The sequence below is a fragment of the Phoca vitulina genome, unplaced genomic scaffold, assembly GCF_004348235.1.
Source record: "Phoca vitulina isolate PV1807 unplaced genomic scaffold, GSC_HSeal_1.0 scaffold25, whole genome shotgun sequence".
Classification (NCBI taxonomy): domain Eukaryota; kingdom Metazoa; phylum Chordata; class Mammalia; order Carnivora; family Phocidae; genus Phoca; species Phoca vitulina.
This window is the reverse complement of record NW_022589728.1, coordinates 41,104,377-41,129,852: the sequence shown is the minus strand read 5'-3', so window position 1 is coordinate 41,129,852 and position 25,476 is coordinate 41,104,377. Positions and strand designations below refer to the sequence as shown.

The 25,476-nt window shown below is 38.1% G+C and overlaps 1 protein-coding gene across 4 annotated transcripts in view; it reads right to left on the bottom strand.

The window, feature by feature from the left end:
- Positions 1-574: 574 nt before the first annotated feature.
- Positions 575-25,476, bottom strand: part of ESRP1 (epithelial splicing regulatory protein 1) — a 51,857-nt gene continuing 26,955 nt past the window's right edge. For 2 of the 4 annotated variants that reach the window (XM_032421866.1, XM_032421867.1), the window contains exons 12-15: positions 24,740-24,938; positions 21,175-21,343; positions 9,042-9,192; positions 5,514-5,588 (exon numbers count right to left, since the gene is read on the bottom strand). In XM_032421866.1, coding sequence (XP_032277757.1) covers positions 5,514-5,588; positions 9,042-9,192; positions 21,175-21,343; positions 24,740-24,938 — 594 coding nt within the window. Of the gene's footprint in view, positions 716-5,478; positions 5,589-9,041; positions 9,193-21,174; positions 21,344-24,739; positions 24,939-25,476 lie in introns of those variants that run through there. The other 2 variants (XM_032421869.1, XM_032421870.1) reach the window with 2 other exon arrangements.

Sequence of the window (25,476 nt, the reverse complement as noted above, 5' to 3'; positions counted from 1 at the left end):
TTAAACTAGAAATTACTAACTACACATAGCTGCTTCATTTTTGGTTTTGCATTTTGGCCCCTAGTTCATTCTTATTTACAATGGTACCTGCTGAGAAAAAAAGATGGAACTTTGAAGCTAGGAGTGTTTGGTGGTGGGTGCGCGAGGTCTTCTGATTTATCCCAAGGTGTTTTAAAAGGCAGTTTCATTGGTTTAACTGTAAGACATCATGAGGGCCAAGAGAGTGGGAAAATATGATTTTTATTTAAGTTTGTGACTTAAGGATTCTAAGACCTTATTCTTGAATTACTTAGTGAGAGGGCACACTTGTGCAGAAGACAGGGAGGTGGAGAACGAAAAATGGAAACACACAAATGAAGCTTCCACAGTAGAGTTATTGATGGAGATGGTAGACACTAGTATTTTTTTTGTCCAAGACTTAAAACTTAGGAAACACCAATGATGCCATGTTAGCTGGAAGTAATGGAGTCACCCGATTTCAAATTCACATTTTAAATGCCTATTTGCAATCAGCAAGGAGCCAGGCATGCTGCTTGCTACAAGGATTTGGCTTCACTGGCTCAAATTTTTTACTCTCCCAAAAGATAGGGCAAAAGCCCACTGTCCAATCATGTTTGCTGAGAATACTGCAGCCTGAGTATAGACAAACTTCCCACGAAGTTGCTAGAAGTTGTCATATCTGACGGTTTCAGGATCACCATACATCTTTCAAACACTGAAAAAAAAAAACCACAATAAAATATTATAGTCTCCAAATTTCTCAATTATTGGGAGCTATAAAAAATTATTTTGAATGACGCAAGGTTTAAAAAAAAAAAAAAGCCTTAGGTAGTCCAAATTTTTATTTTATACATAGCTGGCATTCACAAGGCAAGTTCTCAGAGAGTACAGTGCTGGTAAGTGAAGTTTGTGATAACTGGAATTTCCACAACTCCCTACCCTGTGTATTACCATGCATGATAATGTGTATGTTTTCACCTCTACACTTCACTCAGCTCCTTTGTGGAGAGACCATTTTACAATGTCTATACGCACACAGACATTCCTCAGTCTGGGTTCCCAAGTTACCACTGCATTCTTCTGATATTAGAGGCTCGATACTACTATTAAAACCATTAAGACAATTTTTAAAAATTAAATTCTAGTATAAGAAATTTCAAATAACGTGAAACAAAAATATCTGAGTAAGAAGCAATGAGGCAGGGCACCTGGGCAGCTCAGTCCATTGAGCATCTGCCTTTGGCTCAGGTCATGATCCCAGGGTCCTGGGATCGAGCCCCGCATCGGGCTCCCTGCTCAGCGGGAAGCCTGCTTCTCCCTCTCCCACTGCCCCCCTGCTTGTGTTCCCTCTCTCACTGCCCCCCTCTCTGTCAAATAAATAAATAAATAAAATCTTAAAAAAAAAAAAAGGCAATGAGGCATAACATTATAGGAAACATGAACTCTACATGTGAGTAGCTGATTAACAACCTTTATGTGGATTAATTCATTTATCCGCACAACCATCCTATAAGATTACCATGTTATCCCCATTATGCAGATGGGGAAATGGAGGCATAGAGCAATTAAACCAGTAATTAGCAGGTCCAGAATTTGAACATAGATTGGTTCCACTATGCTATTTCACTTATACAACACACTTGGGCTCCATGCTCAGCAGGGAGTCTGCTTGAGATTCTCTCTCCCTGTCCCACTTCCCCTGCTCATGCCCGGAAGAGCGCTTTCTCTCTCTCAAAGAAAGAAACAAATAAATAAATCTTTTTAAAAAATTACTATGGGATGCCTGGGTGGCAGTTGGTTAAATTTCTGCCTTTGGCTCAGGTCATGATCCCAGGGTCCAGGGCTCCGCATTGGGCTCCTTGCTCAGCAGGGAGCCTGCTTCTCCCACTGTCTGCCACTCCTCCCCCCCCCGCCCCCGCCCCCTGCTTGTGTTCTCTAACAAACAAAATCTTTTTTAAAAAATTACTACAATTTGGTGACTTAAAACAACAGAAACTTATTCTCTCACAATTCTGACAGCCAAAAGTCAGAAATCAAGGTTATCAGCCTCTTCCAGCTTCTGATGGCTGCAGGTGCTCCTTGGCTTATGCCTGCATCATCCCAGTCTCTGCCTCCATGGTTGTACTGCCCCCTCTTCTCCTGTATCTGCCCATTCTCCTTCTGCCTCTTGCATTAAGGGCCCACCCAGATAATGCAGGATAAATTCCTTTTCTGAAGATCCTTAATTTACATTTTTGGCCAGATAAGGTAATAGTCACAGGTTCCAGGGATTGGGACATGGATATATATTTGGGACCGCCGTTCAGCTGACTACAAGTACTTACTCTGCCATGCTCTTATTTACTCAATGAAAAAGACTACCAAGACTGAAACTAGAAGTGATGGATCTTTTGGTCAGCTTGGTCATAAGATGTATGACTCTGAAAGTTACCCAGCCTCCTGGGTTTCATTTCCTCATCTGTCATATGGAGCACCCGCCCCAATGCCTCACAGTGCTGTGATAAGACTCAAGAGGCCCTGGAGGTATAACATGTTTAAGAGCAGGGCGCCTGGGTGGCTCAGTTGGTTAAGCGACTGCCTTCGGCTCAGGTCATGATCCTGGAGTCCCTGGATCGAGTCCCGCATCAGGCTCCCTGCTCGGCGGGGAGTCTGCTTCTCCCTCTGACCCTCCCCCCTCTCATGTGCTCTCTCTCATTCTCTCTCTCTCAAATAAATAAATAAAATCTTTAAAAAATAAATAAATAAAATGTTTAAGAGCATAAGGCACTCTATTGGTGTAAGAGATGACTGGTGATGATAAATCTGATTATTAATATAGATGAGTTGAAAACAATATATAGTCATACTATAAGGTTAAGGGGAAAAAAACTAGGTCCAAATTGCATGAGGGCATACAAAAAAGAAGCTGAAAGGAAATATTCATTGTGGTTATTTCTGGAGGATGGAATTATTAGACTTCTTTGTACATGTCTATACGTTCCAAATTCTTTAAAATGAACACACAATACTTTTGTGATCCTTACCTCCCAGGGTTGCTGAGATCATTAAATGAGATAACTTATAACTTATGCCAAGTGTTTCACAAAATACCCCATGTAAATTTTTTATAATTCTCAATATAAAAGCAGATTAATCTGATGTTAGAATAGTGCAAAAATCTGTTTTGTTTTGTTTTTTAAAGATTTTATTTAGGGGCGCCTGGGTGGTTCAGTCGTTAAGCGTCTGCCTTCAGCTCAGGTCATGATCTCAGGGTCCTGGGATCAAGCCCCGCATCGGGCTCCCTGCTCGGCGGGAAGCCTGCTTCTCCCTCTCCCACTCCCCCTGCTTGTGTTCCCTCTCTCTCAAATAAATAAAAGATTTTATTTATTTATTTGACAGGGAGAGAGAGAGAGAGCGCAAGTACGAGCAGGGGGAGTTGCAGGCAGAGGGAGAAGCAAGCTCCTTGCTGAGCAAGAAGCCCAATGTGGGACTCGATCCCAGGACCCCGGGATCATGACCTAAGCCAAAGGCAGATGCTTAACCGACTGAGCCACCCAGGCGTCCCAAAAATCTGGGTTTTAACAGAGCACCTGATTTGCTATTCTATCATGACCCCAAGCATAAGATAGAATCAAAGGTGAGTAATGGTTATAGTCAATTTAGGGTATTTCTAACGTAATGGCAAAAAGTTCCATTTCTAATTCATTATGTTCATTTTACTATATAGATAGTATGCTTATCAAATTCATAAACAACATTTAGAGATTGAATAAAGAAGATTTCAAATGACAAAGTATGGACCAAAAAGAGTATCAGAAGGCTAGATTAATGTGCTCCCATCACTGTGAACTAGACTAGAAAATACCCAGTTCCCACTGCAAAGTATCTGGGCATGGTGCTCTCTGGGACCCAAGAGATCTTGAAACCTCACAGAAAATGGCAGAGAATCATCACCTCCACCCCCAAACTGAGGTTTCTAAAACTTCAGAAGGAGAGTCTAAGACCCCAATTGTCATTTTTCAAGGACAACATTCTACTACTAGTAACCACGTTTTCCAATTTAGAATCCATATGGTTAAGGCCCATAGGATCCTCAGCCATAAAAATGGTAACAAAATTTGAAGATGATATGCCAGGAAACCAATTTCAGCAAACTCAATAATAAAAAATGAAGAAATTAAGCCACACCAATTCCTGACCATGTCCCCACAATACATTCTCTCAAGCAGTCTCACACAGAAAGCCAGTATCCTTTAAGAAAAGTTTACCAATTAAAAAACTATTTTCAAAAACTATCAGGGTTCCTTCCCTCTAGATTTAGACAATGAACCTTAAAAACACTATGCTAACAGAAATAAGCTAATCATGAAAAGACAAATATTGTGTTATTTATGAGGTACTGAGAATAGTCAAATGCATAGAAACAGAAGTAGAAAGGTAGTTGCCAGGGGCTGAGGGAAGAGGGAAATGGGGAGATCCAGTTTGAGAAGACGAAGCTAGATGGTGGTGATGGTTACATAATAATGTGAATGTACTTAATGCCACTGAACTGTACGCTTAAAAATGGTTAATTTTATGTTATCTATACTTACAACTATCAAAAAAAAAAAAAAAAAGAAATGGGGGGAAAAGTACACCCAACTCAATAGAATTACCATAGGACTCAGTGATTCCACTCCTAGATACATGCCCAAGAGAATTAAAAACAGGTACTCGAAGATTTGTACATAAATATTCATCTCAGCGCTGTTTACAGTAGCAAGAAGGTGGAAACAACCCAAGTGTCTATCAGTAGAGAAATGAACAAAATGTGGCATATCCATACAATGGAATATTATTCGGCCATAAAACGGAATGAAGTACCGATACATGCCACAACAAGGATGAACCTCAAAAACACGTGAAGTGAAAAGCAGCCAGTCACAAGAGTCACATATTGTAGGATTCCATTTATATGAAATATCTACTATAGGCAAATCCACGCAGACAGGAAGCATACTGGTTGCCAGGGTCGATGGGGAAGGAAAATAGGAAAGATACTGCTTAATGAGCATGGGGTTTCCTTTTGGGTGATTAAGAGGTTTTGGAACTAGATAGAGATGGTATTTACACATGTTGTGAATACACTAAATGTCAATGAATTGTAGACTTAAAAATTATGGATTTTGTTATGTGATTTTTACTGCAGTTAAAACAAAAACAAAAAGCATACCCAACCTGCATTCCACATGAAATACAGCAAATGGATTTCCAAATGGAAAAGTTTTCCCTTGAGCCCAAAACAACATACAACTATTATCCATAAATGTTACTTAGATATTGTCTCCTTGGGTGACACACTGAATTCCAGTCTCCCATTTCTTCCAGGATTTCTGACCCTCCTAATCACACTAAAGAAAAGGGGAAGCTTCTCACCCAACTCATAAAAAATACTTTCAAATTCTCTACCTCTTTTTGTCTGACCCTTTACGATTTAGCTTTCACATCATAGTGCCTTACCTTCTTTTCTGAGGATGGTCTAACTGCTGGGGCCCTTAAATACAAACCCATTCTTTGGGTAGAGTCCTGGCCTGGTCATTTGTGTGTACAAATCCATCATCGGCTGCATACTAAAATGCAAGTTAGAACAAACAGGATCAAAAGATGGACAAACTGCCACTATGGATGATTAGTATTTCAACTGAATAGATCTACCAACAGTATTATACTCTATTTAGACTGTGAGAAACAAGTTAAAACTCTGGTATAAACCACATACATAACCACAAATCCCAAGTCACCACATCCTACTTAACATGTCTAAATACCATAAAACTTCCTTTTAGGAAGTTCGTTCGATTGAACACAGGGATAAGAAAAGAATACCCTAACACAATAAACACCAAACCTTTCAGATCTTGCTAATGGTACAGTTTCCACGATACCACAGGTGTGACTAGATGCAAAAGAGTTGAGTACCAACTATTTGCAAGGTATCGTACAATACGCCCAGCCTCTGCAAACAACTCTGTGAACTTTAAATATTAGATGTTACTGGGAATATCAGCCTAATTCTCCCAGGAGGACAGCAAGTAAAAATATCAGCAGTGACAGGCTCAAAGAAATACTGATTAAAGTCAGTATTTTGAGAAGAAACAAAAACTAGCACTATTGAAAATGCAAAGCCATTAACAGTAAACGGTAAAGCAAAGAGCAAATAAAGTGAAAGGAATTATGAAAGGATACCAGCAAAGAGCAAATAAAGTGAAAGGAATTATGAAAGGATACCAGACAGTCCAGAATAAGAGGCCCATTAACTAAAATATAGATACGGGTTTATTTTCACAACCAGAATGACATTCTCCTGACCGAATATTTTCATGGTAGCTTGTCTTGATATAGTCAGTTCTCATTCTATAAATCTCATTTATCAAAATGGACCCAACCCAGGCACTTTAACTTTATAAAATTATAACCTTTTTCATTATATATATATATATGTATTTTAAATCTCTACACCCAATGTGGGGTTCAAACTCACGGCCCCAAGATCAAGAGTCACATGCTCTTACGACTGAGTCACCCAGGAGCCCCTACCTCAAGGTATTTTTTAAAGGCAGAATTGTAAACTATCAAGAGATTTCATTCACTCAACCGATTATTACCACCTATTTGTTTAAATTATATATTACATAACCATATGATAATCATAACCAGAAATCAAATGAAAACCTCCCATTAAATCAAAAACAGCAAGAAATACACCGTAAATAAAGACAAACACAGAATACACTTAAGAGAACACAGTTTTAAGTCATCCTCCACTGATTTTGTCTTACAGTAAAGCTATACCTAAACAATCTGAAATCCTATAGCGAGTGGCTATTACCAAAATAATGGAGTACAGGGAAAAAAAAAAAGGCAACATGGACTCTCAAAGACAGAAAATATGAGCCTTTATGTAAGAGTGATACAAAAGATTTCAGAGGCATGCAGTTACTGCCTTAAAGCTGAAATTACTAAAGACACTGGAATAATTTGATATACTTATTGGGTGAGGTTCCTATTAATCTTTAAGTATAAGCTTTAGGCCCAACCTGGGGCTTGAACTCACCACCATGAGATCAAGAGTTGCATGGTCTACCAACTGAGCCAGCCAAGCACCCCAGATTCCTACATAATCCTAATTTGTTGATCCAGTTCATAAACTCAAGCACTTCAGCAATGAAGGCCAAATGACTTGAGATGAAATAATTTTGCACAATCTTACTTCTGATTATACCAGATAACTCTAACCTTCAATGATTCCCAAGAAGCCACTAGAAAATAAACTGCTACAAACTTATTTGATCTCAACTCTGAAGCATGTCAATCTTTTAGCTATAAATCTAGAAATAACTGCTTTTATTTGTTTCTGGTAGAATAAATACCCATAAAAGCCAGCCATAGAACTCTTCACAATAAGAGCAATTTTGCTTAATGTCATAACCAATTTATGTATATGATCACTTACTTCTCTATTCAGTTGAAGGTGAAAAGTTGATTAGTCAAAACAAAAAAGAAAATTAATTCAGCTGACCCCTAAAATTTGAAACTTTGCTTGTAACTTTCCAGAACTGGAAAACATTGGAAGAAAATATTGAAACTCAAATGTTTATCTTGGTCACATTAAGCAATTTCTTCAATAGCCTTCAGTAAAATTCTCTATTCCTTTCATAATCTCATGAATCTCATATGAAGTTTAGAAAGTAACTTTGTTTAGTCCTGCAAGAGCTCCCAATAGGCAGCATATTGGATTAAGGAAGAAGCAAAGTCTCTCCAATAGTCCCCCTTATCAGCAGTTTCAGTTACCCTCCACAGGAAGCAGAGGATCCTAATGCGACATCACGATGCCTAAGTCATTCACCTCAATTCCTCTCACCACATAGGCATTAAGCCAGGCAGTAACAAAAAGTAACTTTTGTCCAACCTTCATTGGATTTTCTTCATTTGCCAGAAAATACTCTATGTTAAAAGCCCGTAAGACCATTACAGTAACTTGGTGGGTTTGTGGCATTTCCACTGAGATCATTTTAGCTGAGCTCCAGTCCTCCATGATTCATGGCTATCAAGCTTGCAAACCCATTCTAACAGCGAAAACAGCCTCTGCAAGCGCGACCTGTACAACGCTGTACTGTAAACACTCAAGGCTTATTTTAGGATTTGACATTTATGTCTATAAACACTTTTCAACTCTAGAGACTCAAGCAAAGTTCAGCTCCAAGAAGAAAGACAATTTTTGCTATTGATGCAATAAAAAAGCTTCAGGATACTGATTTTTAGACATTGCAGGAAAGGAATTCAGGTTCTAGGTAATTATGTCATTTGTGGAAAGAAAGATGGCTCAGATGTGATGGCATTGAGGAGATTTTGCTTCCTGTTAAAGAGCTCTTATCAAGAAACATCTCATTTTTTAGCCTGAGCCAGAAAACAACTGATGGACACCGGCAGTTGTAGAAAAATCCGGTAAGACTGAATATTCGTTTTACAAGAATTACAGCAGATCATTTCATAAAAGGCTAATTATCCTACAGCTCATTTTAATAAGTTAGCATCTAAAGATTCATTGAGTCTCCTTTGTTTTTTTCCAGGTTAGGCAGAGAGGCCTCTAACCACTTTTTAAATACTCAAACTTCATGTTTAAGTACATTTTTGTTGTTGTTGTTGTTAGTCAAGAATTTGACTTTGATGAAAACTCCTTAGCAGCCAACCCTATTCTGGATGAAAAGACCCACACTGCTGTGTGCTCTGAAGATCTTTCCCAAAGTAGCCCGATTTTCAAAAAGAGCACCAACAGATTATGTTGACACAAGTAGAACAGCACAGAAAAGCCCTCATCTTGTCAAAGGGGTGAGTTTGAAGTTAGCATTCACACGACTAGTCCCTCTGACATTGCCTCTGGTTCTTTTTGCCTCTGTAAGCAAATCTATCAGCACACGTACACATGAGGTTCAGAGAATCTGCTTCTTTCCTGGCTGCATTCTTCAGGCAAATCAACTTAAGTAATACGGGCACTGTGTATTTTTCTTCTTCAAGCTACTGACCTGGTAACCTTGGAAGAAGTTAAGAATTTCCTTAACTCCAGTATTGTAGGCCAGGCCCTGCATTCTGACCACCGTGCCAGGCTGTGGAGGGACACCGCTAAGATTAGCAGCTGTAGGGAAGTAGCCAAGACTATTGGGCGAACCTGGGGGGCTAAAGGGAGAGAAAGCACAGTGAACCAATAGGAATAGACAACGTCCAATATTTACTCTAAAAACATTGGTTATTTAAGGAAACATATTCTCAAGATGATCTTTCTTAGAATTCTCAGTTATCTCTCCCAAGACAGGTAAGAACACCATAGCTGATCTGTCCCACATTTCCACAAAAGTCAAAAGTTGAAAAGTAGAACAGTCAATATAGAGTTAAGTGCAAGGCTTCCCCAGAAATCCAGTTCTGAGATTCTTAAAGGGACAGGAAGGAGAGAATTAAACCTTCACAGTCACTCAACCACAAAGCACCACTTCCAAAGCCCAGTTCATTGATGATTAACTGGCTAGTTACCAGAATAGTAAGGCATGAAAAGGCATGAATTCAAAGGACTCCTAGGAACCATAGCCACAGAGACCAAAAGTATCCAAAGTCATTGCTCCAAAGAATAGACTGTTCTACCCATATGTACAAGCAATTGTACAGCACAAAACACAAAGTACTATAGCACTCATGAGTTAGTTCTTCCAACCTGACTGGAAAAAAGGTAGTGAAGTGAGTAAATTGGAAGGGACACATAACAAATTAAATCAATCACCATTAACACAAGGGGAAAATTGATGCTTGTGTCCTCTTGCGTATCTGCAGCAATTACCTCCAAGGAGAACAAGCCAAGTGAATACATAATCATTCTTCATGTGGCAACTCAAGTGATTACCATATTATGAAATTAGTTTCATCCTGTCCCCCACCCAATCTGTTTTCCATCACAATTAGTGGCCAGATACCTGTAACTGAAAATATATAGGGGAAATTTTTTTAAGGACCTTATTACCTTAAAGAGCAATAAAGACCCACAGCTTTAGATGATTAAATCTTATAAATCTAGGTAATTATCCAATTTCAAAGACAAGTAAACACATAATGGAAGGGACTAAAAATCTTTGAGATTCTTTCTCCAACATAATCCTAACTGATGGGCTAATAGGAATGGTGCCAGATGTGCATATAGTTCCAGATTCCATTTTTTTTTATTAGCACAGTAACTTTGAGCAAGTCACTTAATTTCTCTGAACTTCAATTTCATCATTTGCAAAACGGGGATAATAGCACCTTCTTAGTTTCACAGAACTGTTCTTCAGATTCAATGATATGATATACCAAATTACTCCATAAATCATAAAATGAAGTAATTTATGTTATTTCCATAACCATCATTCCATTTCATCATTTTTTAAATATTAGAGCCTGAAGATATTACTTGACATCAAGCTGCCCTTAACCTTTTAAGTCTATAAAGCAGTGATCCTCAACTTGTTTGCATATTAGAGTCATTTGTGAGATGTTTACAACTTTGTATGAGGAGAGCCTGTTTAGAAGCTAACAGTCAATCTATGAGCAACTAGGAGAGCAGAGACAGGGAATGCTGAACTTTACACCTGAGCAGAAACTTAGCCATCACTCAGACACACCTCCTATTTTTACAGAGGTAGAAACAGAAACTAAGAGTTAAATAATTTCCCAAAGGTCACACAACCAGTTAGCTCTTCAACAAACCAGAAGAACCACCCAGATTTTTCAGCCACCATTCACTCATTCAAAGACCATATTTTGCTCATGTCAAATGCCTGATAGATACTAACTCTAATTCACAAGTACCACCAAGCCTTTCTGTGTATTTAATTGTTATTAGGTTTTCCACACTGACGATGAGACTCAGATGGTTTCCACAGTATACAACTTACTTCCATGCTCTGTCCTGACACAGTCTAGTCCTTTGGCTAAAGATCTCCTATAAATTAAATCTAGGTGTCGAATACATTCAAAATACAAACAAGACAAAACAGAAAAAAGTTATCCCACTGGAAATGTAAGGTTTTAGTGACAACTATGTTCAGCATCTATAAGGAAGCATCCTTTCTCATGAAGCCTAAACTTGGAATCCTATCCTTGTGTTTTGCACTAGGATTCTTGCTATACACAAGGCACACTAAGGAAAATTAAACAACTGTGTATCTACCTGACAGGACACGAGAGTAAGAATTTTCTAACAACCTAAACACCAAAGTCTTTCAGATTATTGAAGTAAGAATCAACAAAAATAATTTATAAAAAATGACAAGATGTAGACAAGGTAAACCCCTATGTAGAAAATAATTTTAAAAAAGCTAAAATCAAAAAACCAGTTCAGTAGAGTTAATATACAAGATCAATACATAAAATAGACCCATTTCATTTCTATACCCTACAGTGAAAACACAAATATGACATTAAGAAAGTAATTCCATTCACCATAGTATAAAAAAAAAAACAGGAAAAAAATTAACATAGGAATAGCTAGACTTGTATACTGAAAACTAAAAGACATTGCTTAAAAATAAAAGATAATCTACATACAAGGAAAGACAGCCCATGTTCATAAACAGAAGACTTTATATTGTTAAAATGACAATACTGTCTAAATGCACCTAAAGATTCAATTCAATAGCTATCAAAATTCCAACTGTTTTCTTTTTTTAACAAGAATAAAAAAATAACTGAACCTAAAACGTACAAGGAAATGCAAAGGACTCAGAAGAGCCACACACTCTTGAAAATGAACAAAGCAGGAGTTACATTCGCTAAATTCAAAACTTACTATAAAACTATAGTAATCAAGACAGTGTGTTGCTTCCATAAAGGTAGGTAATGATCAACGGAATACAACTAAGTAGCCAGAAATAAACCCTTATATTTATGGTTCATTTGAGTTTTGACAAGAGTTCTAGACAATTCAGTGAGGAAAGAATATAAAAGCAAACCCTGGGAGATGTTGTGGATTTCCAGACCACTACAATAAAGTGAGTATCACAATACAGCGAGTCAAATGAAGTTTCTGGTTTCCCAGTGCACATACGTTTTGTCTAGACTATAATGTCTTAAGTGTGCAACAGCTTTAGGCCTAAAAAACAGTGGAAATATCTTAAAAATACTTTATTGCTAAAAAATGCAAAGTACCACTTGAAGTTTCAGCTAGTTATAATTACTGATCACAGATCATAACAAAATACTATGAAATATTTCAAAAATTGCCAAAATTCAACAGAGAAATGGAGTAAATGCTGTGAAAAAGATGGTGCAGGATTGCCATAAACCTTCAATTTGCAAAAAAAAACCCAGTATCTACAAAGTGCAGTAAAGCAAAGCACAATAAAACAAGGTATGCCTGTTGTCTTTCCAAAAATAGTGCTGGAATAATGTAATATCCACATGCAAAAGAATGAATTGAGACCTCTATCTCACACTATATAAAAAAATTAATCCAAGTTGAAGATACCTAAATATAAGAGCTAAAATTACAAAACTCTTACAAGAATATGTAGTTAATCTCCACAACCTTGGGTTATATATTACAACAGAACTATAAATGAGAAAATGAGACACTGATAAACTGGACTTCATCACAATTTCAAACTTTGTGCTTTAAAGAACACCATTAAGGGGCGCCTGGGTGGCTCAGTCGTTAGGCATCTGCCTTCAGCTCAGGTCATGATCCCAGGGTCCTGGGATCGAGCCCTGCATCGGGCTCCCTGCTCCATGGAAAGCCTGCTTTCCCTCTCCTGTTCCCCCTGCTTGTGTTCTCTCTCTTGCTGCGTCTCTCTCTGTCAAATAAATAAATCTTAAAAAAAAAAAAAAAAAAAAAACACCATCAAGAAAATGAAGATAACCCACAGACTGGGAAAAGGTATCTATAAATCATCTCATAAGGTCTCTCATCTAGAATATATAAAGAAATTTTACAACTGAAAAATAAGAAAACTAGGGGCACCTGGGTGGCTCAGTCATTAAGCGTCTGCCTTCGGCTCAGGTCATGGTCCCAGGGTCCTAGAATGGAGCCCGTGTTGGGCTCCCTGCTCAGTGGGAAGCCTGCTTCTCCCTCTGCCTCTGCACCCCCTCTCCCCGCTCGTGCTCTCTCTCTCCAATACATAAATAAAATCTTAAAAAAAAGAAAGAAAGAAAAGAAAACCGGCGCCTGGGTAGCTCAGTTGGTGAAGCATCTGCCTTCAGCTCAGGTCATGATCCCGGGTATTGGGATTGAGCCCCACATCAGGCTCCCTGCTAAAGGGAGCCTGCTTCTCCCTCTACCATTCCCCTAGCTTATGCTCTCTGGCTCTCTATCTCTGTCAAAGAAAGAAAGAAAATCTTCAAAAAAAGAAAAAGAAAAAAGAAAACTAATCCAGTTTTAAAACATACAAAGGATTAACATTTCTCCAAAGAAAATGTACAAATGGCTAAAAAGCACATATTAAGATGCTCAAAATCAATAGTCATTAAGAAAATGTAAATCAAAACCACAATGAGGAATCAAAACCATACCCAAGAAAATGGTTAAAAGAAAATAAGAGTTTAAAAGGCTGTGGACAAATTGAACTCTCATACATTCCTGGTTAGAAATGTAAAATGGAGGGGTGCCTAGTTGCTCCAGTCAGTGGAACGTGCAACTCTTGGTCTCCAGGTTGTGGGTTCCAGCCCCATGTCAGGTGTAGAGATTGCTTAAAAATAAAATCTTAAAGGGGAACCTGGGTGGCTCAGTTGTTAAGCATGTGCCTTCGGCTTAGGTCATGGCCCCAAGATCCTAGGATAGAGCCCCACATCGGGCTCCCTGCTCGCTGGGAAGCCTGCTTCTCCCTCTCCCACTCCCCCTGCTTGGTTCCTTCTCTCGCTTTGTCTCTGTCAAATAAATAACTAAAAAAAATTAAAATAAAATCTTAAAGGGGCACCTGGTGGCTTAGTCAGTTGAGTCTGACTCTTGGTTTCAGCTGAGGTCATGATCTCAGGGTCAAGAGGACCTCAGCTCCATGCTGGGTGGAGAGCCTGCTTGCGATTCTCCCTCTGCCCCCACTCCTCTCTCTCTCTCTTCTCAAAAAAAAAAAAAAATTTTTTTTTCTTTGCAGAATAGGGAAAGATATATGAAAATACTGGGGGCCAAGGTGCCTACCACATCAGAACACTCATAATACACACTATTGAAAGCAAGCCTTATAATACACTTCCTTCATGTATTAATTACAAACTACTAAACATTGGTAATACTAATTAATATTATGACATTCAAAATAGAGGTAGTCGTAGTGTGACAATATTCATAATCTGAAGACTTGCCATATTTCTTCGGAAAAGAGAGGATCAAAGTATTATCTAAGCTGTTAGAGAAATAGATTAAGTGAAAAGATTAGAGAACTACATTCTCCCCTCTGATGAGTCACAACACATTAACACAGGAAACACACCACCTTGCAAAATTATTGCAGAGCCTTTGTATTAACATTCATAACACCACTGTGTTATAAAGACCATGTATTTGGAAAGTGGAGAAACACTTGGAATCCCAGTAAGTGTAAAGGCTAGAGCATGTAGGACATTTCTTTTTCTTTTTCTTTTTTTTTTTTTAAAGATTTTATTTATTTGACAGAAAGAGACACAGTGAGAGAGGGAACACAAGCAGGGGGAGTGAGAGAGGGAGAAACAGGATTCCCGCTGAGCAGGGAGCCCAATGTAGGGCTCGATCCCAGGACCCTGGGATCATGACCCGAGCAGAAGGCAGATGCTTAATGACTGAGCCACCCAGGCGCCCCTGGACATTTTTTTTCTAAAAAAAATTTTTTTCTAAGCTCACGGGGCACAACATGGGGCTTGAACTCATGATCCTGAGTTCCAGTTTATTAGTTATTTTGAATTTAAATGGAAAATGCTTCATATTAAAGGCATTTTGCTTTTGCTGGGAAAAACAAAAAGATAGTTTAAAAGACCTCATTAACTTGGGGAGCCTGGCTGGCTCAGTTGGAGCACGTGACTCTCGATCTCAGGGTTTTCAGTTTGAGCACCATGGTGGGTGTAGAGATTACTTAAAAATAAAAATGTTTAGGGCGCCTGGGTGGCTCGGTTGGTTAAGCGACTGCCTTCGGCTCGGGTCATGATCCTGGAGTCCCGGGATCGAGTCCCGCATCAGGCTCCCTGCTCGGCGGGAGGTCTGCTTCTTCCTCTGACCCTCCCCCCTCATGCTCTCTCTCTCTCAAATAAATAAATAAAATCTTAAAAAAAAAATAAATAAATAAAAATAAAAATGTTTAAAATAAATAAATAAAAGACCTAAGGAAAATCAAAATCAAAAGTCATTAATCTAAAATGTTAAATAAAATTCATAGACGAATGTCAATTCTTTCCTTAGGCCTCCTTCAGTGTAATCTCTTAAAGATATACCAATGAAATGTTTAAGGCAATAAAGGTAAAAAAGAATTATTTTATCAACATTGACACATGTGTTTTAACTAAATTGCCTGCTTTAAAGTCATTAGTGCTTTGAGAATAAGGTGCTTAAAGATACACTTGGCACACAAATAGTAGGTGAAAGAAATGACCTCTAGGGAGCGCTTGGGGGGGGTTCGTTTAAGCCTCCACCTTTGACTCAGGTCATGATCCCAGAATCCTGGGATGGAGTCCCACATGGGGCTCCCTGCTCTGCGGGGAGCCTGATTCTCCCCCTGCTTGTGCTGTCAAATAAATAAAATCTTAAAAAAAAAAAAAGGAAAAGTAAAGAAGAAATGACCTCTAGGTTTTCTACTTCAAAATGTTCGGGAGGAGGGGGTTCGCGTGCACCTAGCTGGCCCAGTGGGTAGAGTGTGCAGCCTACTTAAAGAAAAAATAAAATATATAAAAAATAATTCCAGGAGAGGAGTATAGGGGGGTAAACTGAAATAGATGAAACAAGATTGGCAAAACATTGATATTGTCACAAGTAGGGAAAATATAATCTCTTGAGTTTGAAAATTTCTATAATAGAGTTTTCTTAACATGCTCAAAAGTAACATGATTCAAATTTAAGAAAAAATTCTTAGAAAAACAAATTCATAAATCAGAACAAATTGTATCAGGTGTTTTGAATGGTTATTTTTCCTTAATGTTCACTGCACTGTAATTTTCTGCCATGCTAAAAAGAATGTTAAGCATATTTGCATTTTAAATCCCTGAACTGTTCATTACATGAATAGTCTTCAGCCTAGCCGATGACTACTTCTTCCATGAAAGCTATACTAAATTCTCACCGACAGTAGAGTCAACTGCCCACAGCAGTTCTTGCTTATATGATTTAGAACTGTCACTCAAACTGAAAAACCTTAGTTGTAATCATTCCCACCAACAAAAATTATCTGATGCTTCTCCATTATTACAATATTGTTTGATATTGTATTACTACAATATTCTGGTATCACTTCATTGTATGCTGAACTCCAGTTTGCAATTGTAGCACTAAATACTTAAGTTATAAAAAAAAAATTACATTCATAACCAAGAAAACTATAACCCCATACTAAAGATATATTTTACCTTTTTTCCTAGTCCTATCGGAAAACTTTTACCAAATATAAATTAGAAAGTAAACTGGCTGGGGCGCCTGAGTGGCTCAGTCGTTAAGTGTCTGCCTTCAGCTCAGGTCAGGATCCCAGGGTCCTGGGATCGAGCCCTGCATCAGGCTCCCTGCTCCACGGGAAATCTGCTTCTCCCTCTCCCACTCCCCCTGCTTGTGTTCCCTCTCTCGCTGTGTCTCTCTGTCAAATAAATAAATAAAATCTTAAAAGAAAGAAAAAGAAAGTAAACTGGCTGCCAAATGTTACTATTGGGAGAAACTTGGTAAAGTGTATTGGAAATCTCTCCCACTATTTGTTACAATTGCATGTGAATGAAAGTATACTTCTCTCGAAAGCTAGGCATTGAAAATACAAAACATAGACATCTCTCAGAGGGTTGGTATTTTTTTGGTTCAAATGCAAAGAATTTCAGAATAGAATACAGTAATGCTATACAACAAACCAAATAGTGCAGAATGCCTTAATACTACTAAATATACATATTCATTGCTTAGGTAGAAATAAGGTGATTGGATAACAAATGGCTATCCCAAGAAAGAAAAAATCTTTCACATGGGCACACAAATGAAGTACACTCATGAATAAAATATCCCTTGCCCTCTTTCTTGGTTCAAAGTGGTAAGTTACTTATTTAGTGTCCTACAAAAGGTAAGGTGATGCATATAAAGACATTTATGTTAATCTGGTTTTCCTTAAATTAGATGGCATAGAATTGGAAAAACAGCATGTTTCTCATCTGTGCTACAGCTTTAGTGAAAAGGAGAATATACTTTTCTAAGAAAAATATGAAAGGTGAGAATAAAAGGTAGGACTCTTCTTTTGGAGAGAAAAGGTGTGATGTAAATGGAGTTTTGAGTGATAAGCAGGATGGGCATAAATGTATCCACCCTTCTAATTCCTTTGCATCCTTGGCTAAGCTCCAGGATACTGGGTAAGTGAAACTGTCTTCCAAAAGGGAGGGGAAAGTCCTTAAGCAGAAAATAAAACCACATATGCTTTTATTTCACTTACTCTTCAAAATGTTATTGTCACAGCCACACATTTAGACTGCTAAAAACTTCTTTAATAATAAATGGCTCATGTTTTCTCCTTAAATGTTCCTCAAGTAACCCAAATCCTTATGATGAAAGATGCCGTATCTCAGAGCAGTAGCCACTGGACAGTTTATCTTCAAATTTTTAAATAAGACCAAATTAGAGATAAAATAAGGACAAATGCCCTCTATCTGAAGAAGACCTCTGATGTCACTGACTTAGCACAGGGTCACATACGCATTCTGTCAGCCACTCTATACTAGAGTCTATGTTTTATTAACCCTCGCATTCCCAATAGATCTCACAGAGGTACTAAATAATAGTTTGCTCAGTTAAACTGAAAGTTAAAAACAGTTAAAACTGGGGCGCCTGGCTGGCTCAGTCAGTAGAGCATGTGATCCTTGATCTCAGGGTCGTGGGTTGAGCCCCATGTTGGGAATGGAGATTACTTAAAAAAAAAAAAAAAGTTAAAGCCACCCACTTCTTTTCGAGGGACATGCTTAAAAAAAAAAGGAAAACTGCAAAATAGCGGTGCCTGGGTGGCTCAGTCAGTTAAGAGGCAGCCTTCAGCTCATGATCAGCTTATGATCTCGGGGTCCTGGGATGGAGCCCTGCATGGTAGGGCTCTGCACTCAGCAGGGAGTCTGAGTCTCCCTTTCCATCTGCCCCTCCTCCCAACTTGTGTGCACATGCTCTCACTCTCTCAAATAAAATCTTTAAAAAAAATCTGCAAAATACATTAGGATCTTAACCTCTTAAAGTAATGAACACATTGAATTAAGTCAAACTGACATATTTCATTAAAAAAGGAGGAAATTTAAAAAACTTTAAAGAGAGAGAAAAACTCCAGAGTGTCTGATTAATATCGTTTTTTTAGCCTCACAGACACTCTCTTAAGCCTTCCCCATTTATGAGGGAATATGGTCAAAATATACTTGAAAACTTACACAGCAATTTTCAATAACCTCAAATGCCTTCTAGTCATGTCAAGTTAGAAATTAGTAATATCCTGCCAAAACTGTAAACTATTTTATAGTTTGGAATTTTTTTTCTTAAATTATTCTAGATTTTGCAGTATAAATAACAGGACATGTTTAAACACTTTGGGTGGGTAATTTCACAATTAGGGAAATGTCAATTAAAATAATGTAATATGTTAGGGGTTATTTGAAAGTATTAATTTTAACTTAATACCCATGACCTTCAATTAAAAATTTCATTTCTGGGGCGCCTGGGTGGCTCAGTCGGTTAAGCACCCGACTCTTGATTTCGGCTCAGGTCGTGACATTGAGTGCCAAGTTGGGCTCCGTACTCAGCAGGGACTCTGCTTCTCCCTATCCCTCTGTCCCTCTCCCCTCTTACACTGTCTCAAAATGAGTATTTTTTTAAAACTCCATTTCTGTGAAATTGTCCTACAGAAATATAAGTATTTAAAGATCAGTATGAGCTTTGTTTAATAGAGAAAAATTCTTTTAAATTAGAGGTCTAAAAATAAAGGAATTGTTAAATTCTGATGTATTTTCACCCTTGTGACATCATGTGGAAGTTACAAGAATGCGGTAAATATATATATATTCCTTAGGGAAGATGTCGATGACCTAGTGGCAAGTTAAAAAAAACAAAAGGGACAAGTGAGCAGTACATGTTAAGTACGCCACATTATTTAAAAGTACACACGTCTTGGGTGCCTGGGTGGCTCAGTCGTTAAGCGTCTGCCTTCAGCTCAGGTCATGATCCCAGGGTCCTGGGATCGAGTCCCACATCGGGTTCCCTGCTCGGCAGGAAGCCTGCTTCTCCCTCTCCCACTCCCCCTGCTTGTGTTCCTGCTCTCGCTGTCTCTCTCTGTCAAATAAATAAACAAAATCTTAAAAAAAATAAATAAATAAAAGTACACACGTCTTTATTACTAAACCAGTAATAGAGACTGCTTCTAGACTTAGAGGTGTATAAAATGGGAGTCTACTTTTACTCGCTATACTTCTATACTCTTATACGTAACAATGAGGACCTTACAAACTTTAAAACTACTAGAAAAAAATTAACCTATAGTCATGGGACCAAAATGACAGGAACTATAAGCTATAAATGTCAGTTCCTCTTGACTTTGGGGCTTCCATTCAAGACTCGAATTCCCATTTTACCATGTCAGCCAGCTATTTCTAAGGGATTCCTTCTTTTCATAGGGCCCAGATTACAAATCAGTGGTGGAATTGGATACTCTGCAAATGTATTCTAGAGTGGAAAAACAGCACCAGGCACCCAGAGGAACAATGCATTTCACTCCTGACATCCTGATGGTGTAAGAAAGGTAGACAAAGATCTTTCTTATAACCAGAGCCCACAACTAGCAAGTGATTGTCACAGGGTCCAGAGTAGGTGACAGATTGGGACTGGGCCAGACGCCTGACACAGTGCTCAACCACGAACAATCATTCATGCTTCTGAGCCTGTTCAAACCTTCAAAATATGGCCAACTGACAATTATTATGGCTTTCCCTATTCTTCCCAAGCAGAATAAAAAATATGTATGTGCAAAAGCATTTATGAATGTTTTAAAAATACCTAACAAAGTCACAAATGTAAGTAACAGAGGCCACAAGCTTCACTGCTACCGAGATTCTACAGTTTCTGCCTCCTTCTAGAAAACTAGATGGAGAGGGGAAAAAAACTACAATGTGATATAGCAACTATGGGGATCGGATAGGTTACTTCCAGTTCACTTATCAAAAAACCTCACTTACATATTGGTGGATATACTCAAAACATGTAGTCAAAATATCTGGGGAAGGAAAAATAAGGCCTGGTGTAATTTTTAAAATTTGGAGCAATATTGCTTGTGCCAAAGTAAAACTGTATTTTAATAAAAATGTATCTTAATAAAGTTGTAATTTAATTTTAATAAAATAAAATTTTATTTTAATAATGAACCGGTGACTGGCTAAACAGATCTTTTTGAAAAGAAAATTTGAGAAGGAGGTCATTATACATCCAAGTTAGAATCACAGGCTATCAGACCTAGAAGGGACTTCCAAAAACTTGGCCAATCTCATCATTTTATAAGAACCAGAAAGGTTAAGTGACTTGCCCCAGTTAGACTAAGAGCTGAGACTAAATCTCAGGTCTCCCAACTTTCAGACCAATAGCTTTCTCTCCATTATACCTGTTGCCTTCCAGAAACTAAAAAGAACGAATCAGATTAAAAATATGTTGATTCTAAGAAAGCACTGAAAAATCTCATTTTGCACATGATATTGCCACGCTGTGGCAACGCTTACAGTGCTACTTTCTTATGGCCCGAAGACAGGAGAAAGAAAAAAGGAACGTTGTATACATAGGTAACCTAAAAGATCCTGCTGTCAATATATGGTTAAAAAATAAACTTATTTTGGTCTTGAAACAGCCTTCTTGGTCAGAGACAGGACAGAGGCTGGTGCCTGCCATCCTAATCTTCAGTGGCAGACAATATTCTTTTGTGAACTCAGGCACTGCCTATCAAAGGAGTCCTTTGTTTCTGTCCCTCATTTCCACTTCCATCAGAACCTTACCTGGGATAGTACGCAGTGTAGTTCATGAAGAGCTGAGTGCCCGCTGGGTAGTAGGCTGTGGAGGGCTGCAGTGCCCGTGGATTCAAAAGCACAGAGGGCTGATAAATGGCAGCCTCAGTAGGAATAACTGCTGCAGGAGCTGGAAATGTGTAGGAGGGAGGAGACAGGCCTAAATAAGCAAAGAGAGAGACTTTGAGACACATTTGTCACAACGGACACTTGTCCTTGCTTTAAAAAGTCATTGCTGACTGTTCCACTGTTCCACGCGTACATACATTTTGTTTCACACATACATACATTTTACAGGGACCAGTTCTTTATCACCCCAAGCAACTTTTTTCATTGTATATATTTAATATTTTCTGAAATTTTTGTAACAATGTGAAATTCCTCAAATGTGTAATCTTCTAAAAGTTTGAAAAAAATTTTTTTTTAATGGTGGGTAATTTTTTGGTGAATCTTCAACTCATCAATCATTGAATCCTCATCTTCCATACAAAATCTGATTAAAATGTCCAAGCAACCTCCTTTTGATTACATAGATAACAGCTAAAAATAATCTCAAACCCTGAAGACCTAGAAATTGGGAAAAACCGTTTCATTACATGTGATTTTTTGTTTTCTACTCCTGAGCGCCAGTCACCACACACTAACCCTTTGAGGAAAGAAACACAGGACTGACATTTAGTATAACTTCACACTAAAAGCTGGGTTGTTATTGCTTTTTTGAGAGCTATGCTTCTCTTTCATCTTGTTATCTACTCTGTAGTACAGTGGAAGATGAAAATGGCTATGATAAAAATGATTTCACGAGTTCCATGCATTATGCCAAAGCATAGATGGTGCCAGAGTGAACGGACCTAAGAGTAGATTAACTCTGCATTATTTCTACCCAAATGAACCCCAGAAGATGGGTTTTGAAGCTTACCTACATGTTTGGACCTGTTTTAAAAAAAAACAAACAATAACCACCAACAACAAAAAACCCCCACTACCCAGCCTGCAAAATAACTCAAGAAAAACATGCTCAAGTCTTCCTGAGAGTCAGCTGACAAAATGCTGACTCAGGTTAAAGAGAAAACAGAAAGGATGAAATTCTATTATCTTCTAGTTATTCAATCCAGGCCCCATAACTCTTTCAACTCACACTAGTTACTGCTCAGTAGCTTTAACATGTGGGATGAACACAACTATCCAGGCCATCTGCATTCAACAAAAGAGCTAACTGCATGGTTGCCTGAATTTGGAATTCTTGACTTTAATTTTTACACCTAGAACCATCTAATATATTTTGCAAATAGCAGAGGCCCAAGGGATACCTTTTCACAGGAAAATCTCTATTGTCTTTTGTGTTTCTTAGGAGTTTCTATATGTGTATGGAGATGAGTAAGAGTCTGCTGCACAGGGCTACATAAATCAGAGATCGTCATATTGATTTCATATTCAACTTTTAGGTCTCTGCTTCATAATTCACCAAAACTTGTGCTGCATGTTCGATACTTAATGTAGATAAGTTTTAAAACTGATTCCTGACCTTAAAGACTCCACAAAAGGGCAAACAGAACAAACTGAGGCACCTAAGTCATATAGAAAACTATAATGCCTATGCCCATATCTTGCTTTCAAAACTATTAAGTAATTTGTTATAGGACAATATAAAGAAAGGGTGAAATATTTGATAACAGATTAGGCTGCTCAGGTTTGGATATTCCTTAAATGAAAGGACAGCTATTCTTATACTCCTAAAAGAGAATCAGATGTGTATATTCATAGATTAGAAAAGTGGAGTTTACCTTCAAATGTTCAACTTTTTGAAAAAGTTAAAATATCAATAAACAAAGTTTAAAACTTTAAAACACTGAGACTGTAGCAGCATTTCTTTCCCAGATTTAAAAAGAAACTCTTCATGGGGGATTAAGCAATCACTATTTTAACTTCTTTAGTTGTTGAGAGTAGATAAAAAACATGCAATTTCTCTAAGTTTTTTGGTTGCTGTAGAAAATAGGAAATCACCTCAAGTGAGTTGGTAGGAAAAAAAAAGTCCAGTTGAATAGGCTTAATATTAGCATGTATCAATTGGAATTGACTTCTTTTTTTTTAATGAGTGAACTCTTCCACTAAAATAGCAATTAGTCAATTTTGGTTAAAATTTTTGGGGAGTATTAAAATACATGGAAATCTATTTTTATGTGGAAAAAGGCATTTTAAATTTTTTCTATTACCTTAGGGCTTCTGAGAGGAAAGAGGAAAAAAATGAAAGTCTTATGAAGAAAGTCTGTAATGACCAGTTTTCCACCAGGAAGAGAGAGAAGTAAAAGGATACCATAGCAGAATAATTTGGGTTACATAGCATGAAGAAATTCCCTTATCTCACAATGCTTGATAAGATTATCACAAGGAAATCGCAAAAGTTACTGACATTACCAGTGGTTTATGGACAGAATACATAGGACTAAGATTACTTTAAGACACCAGTTAAACCCAATCATAAGTTTCCAGAACTTGACACTCATTAGTCATCAACTCTTAAGATATTCACCAACAGCAAGCAGCAGATGAATGGAATTATTAGCATTTAGGAAGTCCAAGGGGAAAAAAAAGGATTAAGCCCCACTGAATGTTCTATGAAAAATACTTTATCAAATAGTTTTATTGGTATAAATCCCTCTTCACAGAAAGTGATATCCTAACACACTCCATTTTATTAGGATCAAGTATATAATCCAGTTAGCTTTCTCCATTATTTTTGGACTATATTCCAAGTGCTACATTCTTTAAACATACCCTGCATGGCTCCTAACAAGGTATGTCTTATTCAGAAGTGAAAACTGTGTCAAAAAGATTCAAGTTTTAACATCAGATCCCCAAATGTTCCTTAGTCACGAACAACAACATGGTCTTCAGACTAAAGGGCTTATTCCTCTCACACAGGATTCCAGATGGCTTGCACCCAGGTGCCAATGAGCAAGAGCATGGCTTGAAATTAAGCACTGATCCTGCGATCCAATGGAAACTTTGGCTAATTTATTTACGCATTTGTGTTTTTTACTAACTTGCTCATTCCAGATATCCTGGAGAGCAAGAGAAGTGCTCCCCAGATTGTCCTTTCCAAAGAAACTTAATGCTCAAAAAAATTAAAAATGCAAAATGGGCATTAAATTACCCTTAAAAAAAAAAAGGTTTAATGTGTTACCAAAAAAAAAAAGGAAAAAGGATCCAACCATACTTATTTTACCTGTAAATGCGTATTAAAATATCTACATAGCCAGGTTGCCTCCCAGAGTCAGTGCTTATCTTGAGCACACTAAGCTTCAGAAATCAAGTGCTTATCACTGGAAAAGCAAGAATATAATTTGAAAAGAGGTACTCGTACCATCTCTAATTATGGGTGTCCACAACCAAGGTCTTACATGATTACCAGATACTCCTGATTTCAGACGGGAAAGCCTTATGTAACCCCCTCACCTGCCTTAGAAAGAACCAGGGGCACAGAAAGTTATGAAAGCAGCTTAAGCACCTACCAGCATGTAGCTTAGAAGAGCGCCAAGACCCAAGAAAAACTTACATGGTAACTTACATGGCGGTGGGGATAAGCCATTTCGATTTAAAGTGCCCCCCATTAACACAAAGTTCATCTCCTCAGCTGAACACTGAAAGACTTCAACATATCTGTCCTTCATGGTTTTTTTATGACACTTCTGTGCAGCCATAAATGCTCTGTCCGCAGACTTCATCTGGATAAAGGCATCTCCTGACGGGCGGCCCTGAGCGTGTGGGGGGAGAATAAAAACAAAAGGAGACTGTCTCCTTCAACAAGGAAATGGTTGCTTACAAAACATGCAAAAGTGACAATCACCCATAGTACATTTTAGCCACAAAATCTGGGTGACAAGTGTTGTCTACTGAAATCTAACTGGCATTTTTATCACCTAATCACCAGAATGGCCCACAAAACCTCCGAGAAAGTTTTGAGAGCTCATAGCTGAAAATGATCCCTTCTCATTTCTGCTAATTAGTATCAGATTTACAGGATTTTGAAAGGGTCTCCTTATAACTGGGGTTTCAAGGTATAGGATGGTATATTGGGTTTTGCCTTTCTGAGAAATCCGATTAAATCTTATCTGACTGAGAAGAACTAGGAACACAACCAGTATAAGGGCTTTATGTATACTCCTACATGAAGCTGAATAAACCAGGGTTCTGTGCTGGCTCTGTGTTGTCCGTCACTGGCCTGCAACATCCCTTTCCCTTCTCCCTGAAGCCTAGGCTGGGATGTGGGCTTGGGAACAAAGAAGGGGGATA